The sequence below is a fragment of the Hyperoodon ampullatus genome, assembly GCF_949752795.1.
Source record: "Hyperoodon ampullatus genome assembly, chromosome: 10".
Classification (NCBI taxonomy): Eukaryota; Metazoa; Chordata; class Mammalia; order Artiodactyla; family Ziphiidae; genus Hyperoodon; species Hyperoodon ampullatus.
In genome coordinates, this window is record NC_136923.1 from 36,813,418 (window position 1) to 36,828,448 (window position 15,031).

The following is a 15,031-nucleotide window of genomic DNA, read 5'->3' on the forward strand; positions in this document are numbered from 1 at the left end:
ACACCCAGGACACTCAGAGGGCACGGGGCCAGGCAGCTGCAGAGAACAGGGTGGGGTGGGGGCAGAGTTGGTGCCGGCTCCTGCCCAGCCTCCTGGTCTGCTGTGACTCCTGAGCCCTTCTGAGGAGCAACATCTTGGGTTGCCTCCCTGCCACACCCCCCTCCCCCAAAGCAGCAGCCTGGGCTGGACATAGCCTCTCTTTAATGGAAGTCATGAGTGCTTCAACATAGGAGACCAGCTTGGACAGGGAGGTGTGGCCTGGGCAGCAGGTCAGGCTCCTCCTCTGCCATGGTCCCAGGGGAGGATTGGTGTGCTGGCTGGGGGCTCAGAAGATGTCGGGGACGATATAGTCAGTGTGAACACCGTCGATCAGCCCATCCCCGTTGTTGTGGATGAACCAGCAGGTCACCTCAGCCCCATGCCGGGGGTCTTTGCTGTAGTCTTTTTGCAAGCCCCTGAGGAGACACAAGCCAACTGGGATCAGCTTTTGGATCTGGCAGGGCTGCACCGCCCCAGGAAGCCCACCTCAACCCTGTGACACCTGGAGGAAGGCCTGGAGCAACGATGGGGAAGGCCAAGGGCAGAGATGCTGGGAGAGCAGCCCACCCACCTGGTGACCGTCAGCCGGCGTTTCTTCACCACCATTGTGGCGTCTGTCTTTGTGGGGTCAGAGCCTGGGTGGAGGTCGAACACTTTATAATCAAAGGGGTGGAAGAATTGTCCTGGAAAGGCACATGGGAGACAGCAGTTACCATCGGGGGCCTTGCTGCCTTGTACTCAGTAGGTGCTCACTGGAGGCTTAGAGAGTTGCTTAAACAATTGTTTTTCAAGGGCTTGACTGTTTCTATAAATCTTGGCATCAAAAGCCACCTTTAGTTCACTTGCTATAAAGAAGCAGATATATTGCCTGGTGGTGGTACCTCCTGCCTTTTTGGACCAATTCCAAAGGAATCTGGCTGGGGAGAGAGGGTTGAGGGGTAGAGAACAGGGTCTGCAGGAAGGCCACAAGGAGAAGCAGTGTGGCCGATGACCCATCCCACTCAGGAGGTCTCTGGGAGTCCACTGGACCTTTCCATTTGCTAATCGGACCTCTCCTTACTCGTTCCCATGCTCACTTAACCTTTAGCTTCATTGTGTTTGCTTGCAGCCTTTTTGTGGGACAAGCCTTCCCCGGGACCCTCTTTGGAACTCTGAGCCTTGTAGGCCACGTTGGAGGTGGGCCTATCCTGGTGACCCTCTGCAAAGCTTACCCAGGGTAAGTCCTCTGGTTTCAACACCCCACCCCACAGCTCTGCCCGCCTAGCCAGCCGTACCCAGCAGCCCGTGTGTCCGTGCCGACATCCGGTGACTATCCAGCACGTAGAAGCCCAGGAAGTCCTGGCAGGTGGCACTCCCCTTCCATACCCGATGCAGGACGACCTCGAAGGTGCCCCCGTCCTCCACGGACACCACCAGGTTCCTCTTCCTGTTGATGGTCACCACCACCCTGTGGGGCCAGGTGCCATGAGGGCAGGTGCGGCTGCACTGCACCCCCTCCATTCAGCTGCTCTTGTCCTTGAGACCCAGCTCTTACGAACCCCTCTGCCCGCAGGGGGTTGACGGTTACCTGCTCCATGCTTCTTCCCACTTGTTGCTATTGTGTATGGGGCCCTTAAAATGTGCTAGGCCCTGTGCTAAGCCCTCCACGCAAACTGCATCATTCAATTCCCACTCTGATCCTGTGAGGACTGAGGCTCAGAGAGGTTAAAAAACTTGCTCAAGGTCACACAGCTGGTGAGTGGCAGAGCCAGGACTTGGGCTCCAGCCTGTCTATTACGAGTCTGTGTTCTTTGACTCCCACTTATCATCTGTGTCCTCCATACCGGACTCTGCCCACCTCTTCCTATAGCTCTGCTGCCCAGCATTGGACTCTGGTGCTCAGCAGAGTTTGTTGAATGAATGAGTGGTGAAGGAAGGAACAAACACTAAGCAAGGCGTACTAAGACAGGGGCTGAAAGAGAAACCTAGAGAACGCTGGAGTTCAGCAGAGGAAGGGACTAGGATGGCTTCAGGGAAGAGGTGGCCAATGCGCTGGGCCTGGGAGGAAGAGTCGGCTTGGTTTGGTGGAGACAGGGGTGGACTGCAAGGTGAGGGTGCCACGGGAGCACAGCATCCAGGCAGCTGGGCCTGGAGCACGTGTCCAGCAATCAAGGGAAATTGGGAGTCAGGGGTGGGGAATGGTCCACGGGGCCCGACATGTCTGCACAGCCTACGCGGAGGCCACATGGACATCACACACTGACACAGCTCGGGGAATGAGGGCCCAGCAGGCTCGGGCAGCAGAGCTGGCTCTGGGGCTTCGTGCCTTGGTCTTCACCACACCCACTCCCGCCTCCCCTCCCAGGCCCCGGCCCCAGCCCGGTTACTCATTCTGCCGCAGTGAGGCCTGGTCCCTCCAGGAGAATATGGGTCCACCGGAGCCAGGGTTCAGCGTGATGTTCTGAGGAGTCACTTCCAGCTGGAAGCCTGTTGCAGGGTTTGCGATCCCCAGCCGCCCGAAGTACGTGCCCTCGTGCTTCCCAGGGCTACTGGCCTTGTTGCCGATGAGCTGGCCATTCACTGAGAAGCCTGCAGTGGGGTGAGGGGCCATCCGGGTCAGGGCAGCCCAGCTCTCCCTAGAACCCCACCAGCCGGTCTTTGCTCCTGCCGCCCCCATGCCCACCCTCTTTGGGCTCTGAGGGCCTCACCACCAAAGGGGAGGGGCCTTCAGGACAGGTGCAGGCCGCTCGCAGCACTGCCTCCCTCCCCTCCCACCACGCTAACTCTCTGAGACTTAGCCCTCCGTTCTGGGCCCTGAAGGAGGTGTCACCTCCCTGAGGACAGGCCTTGGGCCTGCTCCTTCTCTGTGGACCCAGGCCCTGACACAGGGCAGGTCACAGTAGGTGCTGCAGGTGGGCCTCTCCACAGAAGCCTCCTCTGAACTGAGCAGCCAAAAGCCCCCTTCCCGTCTTCACTATCCCAACACAGCACATCTCATGCTCAGAAATTGTCAGCTAAGAATTTGTTCACCTGTTTATCTCCCTTCCCTAAACTCCACGAGAGCAAGGACTTTGTTTCGGTTCCCACTGTGTCCCCAGACCTTAGAATGTGCTCAACAAATATTAGCAGATGGCCTGACTGGACTGGGAGGGTGGGAGAAGTGGCCCACTTCTGGGCCACTTAGATGGAGTGGAGAGGGTGTTGTTCCCATCACTTGAGCCCTGCTGGGGAGGTGGGCTCCAAGACCCCTGCAGCCATGCCGGGGGGCGGGGGAGGGGGTGTGGCAGGGCCACTGCATCATTTATAGGATTCAGTACAAAATGAAAATGAGGGGCCCCTCATTCAAAAATTGTTAAGAATTTCAAGAGGAACCAGCAGAGCATTCAATCAAGCATGGGGTCCTTCCAAGGGCAGGGTCCTGTGCACCTGCACAGGTCACATGCCCATGAAACAGGCCCTGTATAGGGCCCAGGCAGGTGGATGGGGCATGAAGGAGGCAGGCTGAGCCCAGCCAGGTGGCGGGTACACAGGGTGAGGGGAGTGGAGGCCACAGCCACTGTCCTTCCTGTTCATGGCTGAACGTTGAGGACAGAGGAGCCCAGGCCCCACCCTCTCTGGCAGAGGGCGTAATGTCACCCGTACCTGTGTCAGGGTCCTGCACCAGGCTCAGGACCACACCAGGCTCCTCGTTGATATTGAAGCACAGAGTGTCCTCTTTCTGGGGCACGTGGATGAGGAAGTGGGGGTCAGTGTCCACTGGGGGCACAGCATGGAGTCTATTAGATTGAGTATCAGGCACATGGGGCCGGCTGGGGAGAAGGGTTCAGTCAGGGAGGGGTGTCCCTCAGACCCTCCCAAGGACTCACCGCCAGTCACTTGGTTTGGCAACTGCTGGACCTCGGAGCTAGGGCGCGTCGGAGAAGGCTGCGAGGCCAACAGAATGAAGGCTGACGAGCAAGAGTGAATGGCGATTAGAAGGGAGGCAGCTGGGCCTTCCCTGGAGCTGCTGCCTCCTTTTCTGAGGCCCCTCCCACCCAGGCTGGCTGGCCTGAGGCCACAGGGGCCGGAGTGGACACAGAGCCTTTGACGCCTCCTGGGATGTGGGAACGGAAGTTTGGCCCAGCACAGTGGCCTGGCCCCCTCTTGGTCTCCTTTCCTGGGAACTGGGAGGGGCTGGTGGCATAGGGGTGGGGAGGCCAGGCCAGGTCAGGGGGAGTGTTCTGACGGTTCCCAGTGAGAGGCAGTGAGGAACACTGGAGCAGAGGAAGAAAACCGTAGGCTCTCATTTCCTCATCAGGCAGATAGGTGATGACCCGGGCTTTGCTCAGGACTGAATGCACAGCCTGAGAGGTGGCCATGTGTAGAGCAGAGGGGTAGAGACCTGCGTCATCAGGATGGCTGCCACTTACTCTTTCTGGATCCCACCATCTCTGTAGAGGACAACGATAGAGGACAGCGTCACCCTCCCCACTCCACACGAAAGGCACGCGCCTCATTCCCCAAGGGCAGCTGGGCCCGGAGGCCAATCAAGCCTGGGCCCGCCCTCCTCCTGGGGGGTCCCAGCCCTCTTCCTGGGGGTCCCAGCCCTCCTGGTAGATGGATGCTCACACGTAGGGCCCCTAAGGAGGCCGGGGAGTGGAGGGGTTCAGGCTGAGCGAGAGCTCCCCGAGCACAGAGGAGGCAGCAACTCGTTTGCAGAAAAGTAGGGAAGGGCATCTTGGGGAAGGAAGAGACCAAGAAAGGGTGGAACAGGGCAGGGGGAGTGGGTGCTGTGTGCCCGGCGGCTGGAGCACATGCCACTTGCCCAGCCACCCGGAGCCCCTTGTGGAAATCACCGTGATTTAAAAACTCACCCGAGGGCAGAGAATCTGGAAAGGAGAGAAAGGAAAGAGAATTAATGCCCAGGAGATCTTTGGCTCTCAGAAGCCTCCCCATGCCCACAGCCTCCCCTCTGCCAGCCCATACCCTCCAGGGCCTTGTCAATGAGGGGCTCCAGGCCGTCTTGGTCCGCCATGCCCCTGATGGTCATGGAGGTCAGCGGGGTCACAAACTGATAGGCCAGTGACATCTTCAGGGCCTTGGCTGACACGTTGGCCTTCTCTGCCCCCTCCAACGTCATCCTGCCAGACAGACACCGGCTCCAAGCCCGCAGCTTGGAGGACAATGGACTTGCACTCCCTCGTCCTTTCCTTCCTTTGTTCACTCTTTTAGCAAATGTTTACAAGGCCCTTGCAGTGCCCCCGCCCAGGGCCTGTCTTCAAGGACCTCATGATTTAAAGGCCTCCCTCAGAGAAAACCTGGAGGTCTGGCAGGGCTGGGGGATGTGCCTCAGAAATACACAGAGAATTCAATAGCTGTGAGATCCTGGCAAGTGGTCTAACCTCTCTGAACCTCGGTTTGCTCGGCACGTTGTGAGGATTAAATGAGTGTGTCTGGACACAGCAGCCCCACGGTAAAGGGAAGCCTCCCCCGCAGCGGCTCAGTGGGGGCAAAAGGGGCTGCCCTGTGCCCCCAGCGGGCCCTGACCACACTACTGACTGCCTGGTTGATATTAACTCCGCGAGCAAAGTCAGAGGCCAGTAAATCTGACCTGCTTGCAACCTCCAAGGCCTAGAACCGCCCCCTCTGTAGTCCAAAGGCCCAGGGCGGGGGGTGGGGGTGGTGCTCTGGGGTGGTCGTGCCCCTCCACCCCCCAGGCAGCCACAGGGCTGGTACCGCTTGGCCAGCAGCTCCTGGATGGTGAGGTAGGCCCACAGGCGTTCGACGTGGTTCTCCAGCATGTGGCCCCGCTCTCGGAGCAGTTTCTTCATCTCTTCCTCGTCCACCAGGCAGGTCGTCTTGAATTCTTGGCCCTCCTGAGGGAGGCGAGGGAGAGAGAGGTTGTGTGCCATGAGGGGTTCTGGGGGAGCCCGATGTTGTCTGGTCTCTGCAGCTCCGTTCTGAGCATCCTACCCCCTGCCTTTCCTGAGCCTGCCCTCCTCGTCCTCTTCCATCTGTTCCTTCCACAAAAGTTGCGAAGCACCCTCTGTGAGCCAAGTTGGGCCAGGCCCTGGGGATCCCAGGGATGGAGGATCAGGCCCTGCCCTCATGGAGTTACTCTCTCTGGGGGATGCCAGCAGGCACCCAGCCGATCCACCATGTAGCTGTTTCCACCACGCTCCACTCCTCCGGATGCCCACCACGGCCCCGTGCACCATTCAGCTTGCCACAGCTCACAAATGTGCCTTCTCTCCCCAGCTACAGTAATGGGGGCACCTCTTCCCAAGGGCATCCCATGTACCAGGCACTGCATAAGCCTATTATGTGGATTATTTCGTTTACTCCACACAACTCTCTAGTACATTGTTACCCCCACGGTACAGAAAGGCCTAGAGGACTGGACCCATTTGATCAACGTCACCCAACTGCAGCCAGGGTCTAGCTCAGCTTTCCTCACTCAAAGCCCGAGTCCTGAACCCTCAACTACACTGCACGGCTAGAGTCCAGGTCTCTGTGACACCCCCCCACACACACACCACAGTGTGCACACACACACATAGGCACTGCATCGTGGTGCAAAGCTGCATGTGCAGTAGGTGCTCAGGAAATAGTTGTCACTTGAGAAGAAAGAGGCTGGCCTCTCACACTCTCACCCTTTGGGAGGAATGATGTGAGGAATAACAGGTGGACCAGTTGGATACAAGGGACTACAGCTAATCAAGGCCATGTTGGCCCCACTCTAGCCTGCCCTCAGGATACCTTCATTGGAAGAATGCTCAGCCCTGGGGTGTGTGTGGCTTGCTGGGGTGAGGCACTGCTCTGGGGAAAGAGAGGCTGCTGGGGGCACAGGGGTGGGGAGCGGTGTAGGTTTGGAGTCTCTGGGTGCCTCTCCACCCTCCGCAGCCCTCTGTTTACCCCATAGGCTTGCACATCCGCCTTGAAGCTGCTCAGTTTGTGGTCAGCGATGCGCCCGGCCACTATGATCTCCGAGCCTTCGTAGTACTGTTTATGGTGGTGCTGGGTCAGGGCCGAGACGGCATCCCAGGGGTACTGCAACTCCACGTCCCTCAGCAGAGGGTTGGCTACCTGCTCGTAGAAGCCCTGTGGAGATGGGGGGTGCAGCCTCAGAGCTGGTGGGTCGTCCTAGGCATCCAACAGGAAACCCACTCACAAAGTGGGGTGTCGGGATCCCTACGTTATAGAAGGAATTGAAGGCTCAGGGCTTAAGTAACTGGTTTGAGGTCACACAGCTAATTCGAACCCCACACCAGAGCTTTATCTGCTCTGGGCTGATGGGTCCGTGGCTGCCAAGGCCATGCTCCCCATGGCATGACTTTGGGAGCAGGGGGAGGAGGAGACCTGCAGCTGTTGGGTGGCATCGTGGTCCTCGTAGATTCTCTGGACACGTCCGTTGTTCTGCAGGGACATGACCTCCAGGAATTTCAAGTCCACGTCATGGCCGAAGCCCAAGTTGTAGAGTGGGAACTTGCCCCTGATGGCATCTCGGACGTTCTTGAGGATTTGGGTATGATCCGTCACCCCTGCAGCCACACAGCCAGGTAGGGACGGGATGCTGGCTCACAGGTGTGTGGGGCACGAGGGGACTTTGGGGCACCCTCCCTGGGGGCCAAGACTCCCATCTCAGACCATCTCCAGTCCCCACTGGCGTCTTGAGGCAACGCCTCTTGCTGGCTCACCTGGGTGACTGCAACAGCTACTCACAGAGCTCCTCGAAGACTTTGCCCGTCTGCATGGATCCATCATGAGCAGATCTGATTCTGCTCTAAACTCATAGCTCCTCGCATGGCCTGTGAGTCCTGCTGACCTTTCCACCCTGTTTCACCTACTCTGCATATGCCTACACTTCCCAGACAGGCCCTGCCAGTGCACAAACCTTGTTTTGCTCAAGCTGCCCCTTCTGCCAGGGATCCCTTCCTGCTTCTCCTCCCTTCCTTCCAGATTGAGCTCAGGGGTCACTTCCTCCAAGAGGCCTTCTGAGACCCTGCCTGGGCCAGGTGCCCCTTGTCTGTGTTCCTTCGGCCTTCTGGCACCCTGTTCCTTCAGGGCCCTTGACAGAGCATCTGCTCCTGGGTCTGCCTCCCCCTGGGCTCCTTAAGGGCAAAGACATGTCTTGTTCTCTTAGTGTCTCTCCTTGGTCCCTAGTCCTGTGCTTGGCGCTCAGTCAGTGCTGAATCCATAGTTCATTAAACTCAGCCTAGGGTCCTGCCCATCCTCCTGGGCCCTGTGCAACCCTGTGTCATGCAGAAACTTCCCCAGCTTCCCAACTCAGGACAGAACACCTTGGACCTCCTGCAGACTGTGGTCTGAACTCTGCTTTTAAACCAGTGCTTGGCTTTGCCCTTAGCCTTTCTGCCCCCTGACAGCATCCCCATTGGTTGTATTTCCAAGTTCAGCTTGAATGCCTTTGGTAATGAAGAGATCACCACCTCCCAAGGTAGCCCTCGGGGCGTTTACCCTCTGTGGGCTCGCCATCTGTCAGCATGATGAGAATAGAGGCATGGTTGCTGAGTTCTGGGAGGCTTCCCTGAGCTTTGTTCAAAATCTCAATTCCCTGGAGCAAACCTCCATTCAGGTTTGTAGCTGGAAAAAAGAGAAGGCAGATCAGTGTATGCCCTGAATCTGAGGGGACAGAGGTGACATCAGGGTGGCCCCAGACCCCTGCCCTTACACCCGGCCAGAGAGAAGTGCTGCACAAAGTTCCGAGCTGCGTCCAGATTGGTGGCAGATGCCTGTACCAGCGAGCCCCTCCAGGACTGCACTGCAGACCCAAAGAGGACCAGGTCGAAGTAGTCCCCTGGCCGCAAGTCCCCCAGGATTTTAAGGAGCGCCTCCTTGGTCTGTAAGGACAGGACAGTCAGTGGAGGGGCACGGCCCCAGGATAGTGCCTTCTGTCATCTCCAGATACCCATTTCAGAGATCCACAGGGTAGAGGTACATGGTGGACAAGCAGAAGGGGATGGGCAGGACAGCCAGATGGTGCCAGGAGAGGAGCATCCTACTGAGCTCTGGGATGTCTTGAGGGGGATGGAGAAGGCAAAGGGACCCAGTATGGGGAGGGGAAATGACCAGGAGTTCAAGGGGATCGGGATTAAGACAGAGGACCCCGGGGGCTGAGTTTGTAAAACTCTGATTGTCCAGCCATGCTTTCACTGCGCTATGGACAGGACACCCGGAGCACTGTGGGAGTGGGCTGTGCCCTGCTGCAAGCCATCTCCCGGGGCCACTGTAATCATCCCTGCACGCCTAGGGTACAGGTCTCATCTTCCAAGCATCCCCCATTGGTAAACCCCACAACCGTATGGGCACTGCATTTTACTCCCATTTTTGCCATTGAGGAGAAGTGAATGCACTTGCCCACGGTTGCCCAGTGAGAAAGTGGCTGATTCCAGAGCCCCTGACCACTGGAATATCCTGTTAAATTACCCTGCCTCTGACCAGGAGCAGAAGTCCCAAACCCAGACTCTGGAGGCAAAACCAGGGTGGGATGGGTGATGGGGCTAAAGAAGTTCCTGCTGGCCAACTGTTTAGAGCCACAGTTTACCTGCTTCACTTTCTGGCCTGCCATGGAGGAGCTGATGTCAATCACAAAAACCACATTCTTGTTCAGTTTTGTCAGGTTTGGGGGAGCAAAGAAGTGGGCAAAATGGTTATCGGCGACCTAAAACACGAAGGGACAAGTGAGGCCTCTCTCTCAAGCACCCTGCCCACCCTCTGAGTCTTGGGCAAGAAGCTTCCAGCTCACCAGGAGGTCACAGGCCTTGTCCCGATTGACATCGTAGGTCACCTTGAAGTCCCCATTCAGCAAGGTCGTAGAGCATGTGGGGCAGGATTGCTGCTGGCCCACCGTGGGATGGAAAAGCACATGACCCTGGAACCATTGAAGGTGTGAGGCATTACTGGTTTGCAACGACAACGTAAGGTGTGTGTGTGTGTGTGTGAGTGTGTGTGTGGTGCACAGGCATAGGAATGAGTCTAGTGGGCCCCTCGCCCTGCTGCTGAGAGTACACACTTGTGGGTGGTAGGAGAGAAGACCTGTTTCTTTGCTCACATGCTTCTGAATCATTGGGATTTTCTATAAGTATCATCACTTTGGATACACAATAAAAACAAAATAATAGCAGCATGAGAAGCATCGGTCAACTCTCACTGTCTAGTGAAAAAAGCAACACTGTGCTGGAAAATGAAACCTGCCTGGATAGACAAAGAGAAGGAAGAGCCCAGAGTGGGAGCTGTGGTCTGTTTGGACTTGGTGCTGGTGTTCAGGGAAATTGGGGGTGGTTTGTACTCGATACATTTCTACACTTTTGTACTTTACACATTTTCTTTAAAGATGCTTTTCTTTTTACTTTTTCTTTGTTTGTTATAAAAGTAAAATGTGCTCATTAAAAATTTTTTTGAAAATTATTAGGAAGACAAAGACCATCCCCTTGGTCCCCTACTGAAAGCAAGCATGTTTGCTAACACTCTGGGGTATCATATTTTGTTTCAAAGGAACTCCTTCAAAACTGTAGGAAACATTTCTTTTAAGTGAATTGTTACGGAGTCACTACCAAAGGTGGGTGGGGAATAAACAGTTTGCTCCTGGCTCCAGTTGAGGGCAAGTTAGGAAGCAGGGCACTAGCTGGGTATCAGCCACTCATATGCCACACTCCTCAGGACCTGGGGTAGGGGCAAGCAGGGAGCTTCTGGGATTCCCACAGATGGGTGGGAAGTGACAAGTGGCAAGTGGCTGGGTAGGCCAAAGGCCTTTCCAAATTTCATCATGTTTCCAAGAACACTGGGGCTTGGAATCCTGAGGTTTGCACATGTGCCCTATATTTCTGTGAATGCTTTCCTGTTGGGATGAGACAGACAAAGAGGAAACTGAGGCTTAAGCAAGCCAGCAACTCACCCCAGACCAGGCAGCCGTTGTACGTGCCCTCCCCAGCCTCAGCACACAGGCTTTTGCCAAGCGGCTCTGAGAATCAGGAGTGCAAAGTTCCCCTCTCTCTCTCCCTTAGGGTGGCCTGCAGCCCTTGTCTGCAGCCATGCTGAGAAGTCTCTGAGGGCTCAGCCATCCCACGCACCTCTTTCCCTGAGAAGGACTTCTTGATGAGTTGGGCGGCCAGTTCCTTGGGGAGGAAGGAGGCCTGGGCATCCAGCTTGCTGATCCCCCGGGGCTCAAAGATGTCCACGTCGATCTGTGGCATTGAAGCAGTTCCTGTACCAAGGCTCCCATTTGGGAGCCATCATCAAGTCTCAGCCAAGAGCCAACGTATATCCTGACCACCTACTGTGTGCAGCACCCACCCAACTCTCAGCACAGGGCCTGGCATGTTGTAGGCACTCCAGAAATATTGGGCAAATGAAAGTGTGCATGCCTGAGCCCCTCAACTCGGCCACCACTGAGGTGCCAGTAACAATTACAGCCCCTCAGGCTGCCCAGGACTTCCTGGTTTACAAACTCCCTGGACATTCAATATCTCTCATGATCCTTTCGGCAGTTCTGGGACACGCAAAACCCCCATTTGACAGATGAGCAAGCCAAGGCTCAGAAGAAGGAGGAGGTTGGAGGGTTCAGGGAGCTCCCTGCCCACGAACAGCCATCAGAGCCCACCCTGAAAAGTCAGTCCCCTCCCTGTGTGCTCAGGCCCAGGGCTGCACACGGTGGGTGCCGAACCAATGCTCAGAGCCGCACAGAGGGAGAGGCAGGAGCCCAGCCCCTGAGACCTTGCCCCTGCCTGTGGTCACCAGCGATCTACCTCAAAATGCTGCACCAGCTGCTTGGGCTTGACCTTGATGACAATGTCATACTGCATAAGCTTTCGCCTCAGCACCTCCTCGTAGGTCAGCTGGAATGTGGCCTTGCTCCGGGGTCCGATGGTGACGTGGATGGCAAACTGCTCCATCGTTCTCCCTGAGGCCCTGGATGTACCACCAGTGGCAACAACAAACAGACAACTGGTAAGTGATATGGAGGTCCTTGTCACCTAAAGCATGGCCCTCAGAGTCAGTTTCTCTTATTTTCGTGCTGCTCCCAGCTTTCCTTGACCCTCACTCTTGTCTTAGCTGGCTGGCCAGGGTCAGAGCCCCACTTCTCCAGAGGCCTCGTCCAGTGTACCTGTGCCAGCAGTGGATTTGGGCAGTTTGCTCCCTTCCCATCAGCCTGGGCTGCCCTCCACCCAAGGCATCCATCCTGGCAGGGGAGGGCAGCACCAGGGATTGGGCCAGCAGGGCCCAGAACTCACCTGACAAGGCCGGCGTTCTCCCCTGAGATGGCCGCTTTCCGGTACTGCTTCCATGCAGTCACTTTGTCCTTTATGTCCCCGAGGAATGCATTTTCACCTGCTGTGCTACAGGGAGGAAGACGCCCTCAGGGAGGTGCCCCTCCCCAACCACACAGGGCCTTCATATTGAGGGTGCTCCCAGCCCAGGCACTATGGAGGCCCTGTCCAGGTGAGCACTTGTGAGAGGGCATCTCCTGCTGGCCTCCTGCTGCCACCAGAGCTGCTCAGGGAGGTGGGCAGCCACGGCCACAGAGTCCAGCAAGAAACCGTGGGTGCCAGCCTGTGCTCCTTGGGCCCTAGGCTGAAAACACACTGTCAGAGGCTCTAGTTTTCTCTCTAAGATGGGAGCCCAGAGCAGACCTAAAGGGCTTTTCAGTCCTTCAGAGCTGGGGGACGAGGGGATGGGCTGCACTGTTGGGCCACTCAGAGCCATGGTTTCAGGCTGGGCCTGGTGAACCAGGCGGGCACGCACATGGCAAAGTCGCTGACGAAGGCCGTCCTGGGGATTTCCACATCGAAGGCCACTTCCTTGGCTTCATCGGCGTTGTTGACCACTTGGCTGGTGATGACACAGTGGGCAAAGCGAGAGGTGACTTTGCAGTTGACTTTCAAACTCCGGATGACCACGCCATCAACAGCCTAAAGTGGGACGTGCGGGAGGTGGCTGGGATGGGGGCTCAGCCACGGGAGACCTCGGCACCCAGCTCTGACACAGGTGCTGTTCTCTATGCCTGAGGCCATGCCGTGGGGCATAAGGGGGGTGGGCGAGCCCCCATTTGGAGGAGACGGGAGTCCCTCTGCCCAGGGGTGCACCTCGAAGCCCAGGGGAAACAGACTGTAATAAAGGCCCACCACAGACCCCTGTGCTGAGATCCTCACTCACTGTGTCCAAAGCTGGTCGCTTCTGTAAAACAAAACCAGGACAAGTGTGAGTGTGAGCACTCAGGGGACCAGGGCCTATCTGTTAAGGGACGGGAGTGGGACACAGCCTGTGTCCTCGACGCCTTGGCCTCACTTCCCCCATGCTGCTGGGAGGTCCTCTCCATTCAGAGGAGGTCGAGGTGGGTGGGGAGAGCCCTGGTCTCTGGAGCCCCTTCCAGGCTCAGCTGCCTGTTTCTGGCCCAGGGGTTTACCCACATACCTTGCCGCCTTTGGGACTGCGTGTGGGTGAACCCTGAACGGGCATGGCCTGCAGGGTGAGCAGGGACACCAGGCAAACGCAGAGCAGCCCCCGAAGCCCCATCGTGCCGTGCATGGTCTCAAGGCTCCTGCTGCCTGTCACTTCACTCAGACCATTAATCAATAAAATGCTGGGTAAACATGGATTAAACATTAGACAAGGTGAAGGCAAATATTACAATTTGGGGGATGAAAAAGACAGTGAAAGCTTTCTCCTTAGTGGGATTCCCAGCTGTGCAAACTCCTGACCAGACTCAGACTGTGCTCCTTGGTTAGAGCTACACTCAGCCAGCGTGAATTCTGAAGACCCAGACAGCTCATTTAATCCTGGCTCCGTGGCACAGGGCCAGCACCAGTGATACTGGGGCAGGCATCAAGAAGCCACAGTTAAAAATGGATTTCTCAACTTCGTTAGGTGTTCCTTTCAAAATTCTTTAAGCATCAACAAACTTTTCAGGCAGTCACGCTTTGGCCAGGGAGGCAGATACGGTGGCTTACAAAGCATCTGCCCAGGTCCTTGTTTCTGATGGCACCAACTCTAGCAGTTCTGCCAGAGGCGGTCTGGACAGTTCTGGGGATGCGTTATGGGTGACACACCCTTTAGGCCAGTCAGCTTTGTAAAGAAGAGCAGAAGTAAGCCTCATCATTCCAGGATATAGTGGAGACAAAAGATGAATGCCACGCTTTCATGATGAAGGACAGACTACAAGCCATGCATCGCTCTCAGCCCTTTATGATCTAATTTTATCCTCAGGGTGTCCCTGGGACGTTGGTCCCACAGCAAATGAAAGAGCAGGTATTCAAACCCAAATCTTTCAGACTCCAAAGCCCAAGCCTATCATGTAATGACAGAAATGTCCTCTGCATTATTAGGAAGAAAGAAGAAGCAGTCAAAGATCCCAGAGACCCATCTTGTAGCTGCAGTTTCTCAAGTTTTATGCACAAACCCTGTCTGTCCCCCACAAGCCACACACACTGGGCAGACATGGCCCCTGGTCAACCTACTCCATGGCCCTGGTTGGGATGTACTGGCTGCTGTGACCCTGATATGGTGAGGGGGCCCAGAGGCTTCTTTGATCTCTGTTTGCTTGTCCTGGACTTTGTCTCACAGAGCAGCTTCTGGGAAAGAGCTTATTGTCCCCAGGCCAGAATACCCTTCTTGCCTGTCTTCTGGCCTTTGCGGGAGATGAGATGGATCAACAAGAAACTGTACATTAGGGGTTCTGTTGATTTTCTGCACCAGTATCAACCAAGCCCTGTGTTGGGTTGGGTACAGTGCCAGGCACTAGGACACCACAGTGATGAAGCTCAAGTGCCTCCCTGTGTTCAGTGAGCCGATGCTTTGGGAAAAGGAGTCAGACAAGTCAAAGGAAGCCCAGTGAATCCCAAGAGTGGCCCGAAGCTAAAGAGGAGCCTGAGGAAGCTGTAGAAACCTGGGAGGGGTCGAGCTCATCCCCTGCAGGGCCTTGGAGAAGCCTCCCAGAGGAGGTGCCTAGCAAATAGAGCAGCACTTGGGAAGGATGGGTGGGAAGGGGAGAAAGAGAAAAGCAGATGGGTAAGTGTGCAGC

The 15,031-nt window shown here is 56.3% G+C and overlaps 1 protein-coding gene across 2 annotated transcripts; it reads right to left on the reverse strand.

The window, feature by feature from the left end:
• Positions 1 to 325: 325 nt before the first annotated feature.
• Positions 326 to 13,539, reverse strand: ITIH1 (inter-alpha-trypsin inhibitor heavy chain 1; the record flags this gene model as incomplete). Of its 2 annotated transcripts, none has more annotated exons than XM_079713048.1 (20): positions 326 to 455; positions 611 to 722; positions 1,314 to 1,486; positions 2,406 to 2,607; positions 3,661 to 3,774; positions 3,885 to 4,004; positions 4,984 to 5,138; positions 5,734 to 5,873; positions 6,913 to 7,098; positions 7,357 to 7,538; positions 8,473 to 8,598; positions 8,687 to 8,855; positions 9,560 to 9,676; positions 9,761 to 9,886; positions 11,085 to 11,198; positions 11,760 to 11,922; positions 12,246 to 12,350; positions 12,757 to 12,923; positions 13,168 to 13,188; positions 13,426 to 13,539. In XM_079713048.1, 20 exons carry the CDS (start codon positions 13,537 to 13,539, stop codon positions 326 to 328), a joined length of 2,736 nt encoding a protein of 911 aa, XP_079569174.1. The 2 variants fall into 2 exon arrangements, with proteins under 2 accessions (XP_079569174.1, XP_079569175.1); XM_079713049.1 differs by having other exon boundaries at positions 3,885 to 3,965; positions 4,960 to 5,138.
• Between the last annotated feature and the right edge of the window lie 1,492 nt (positions 13,540 to 15,031).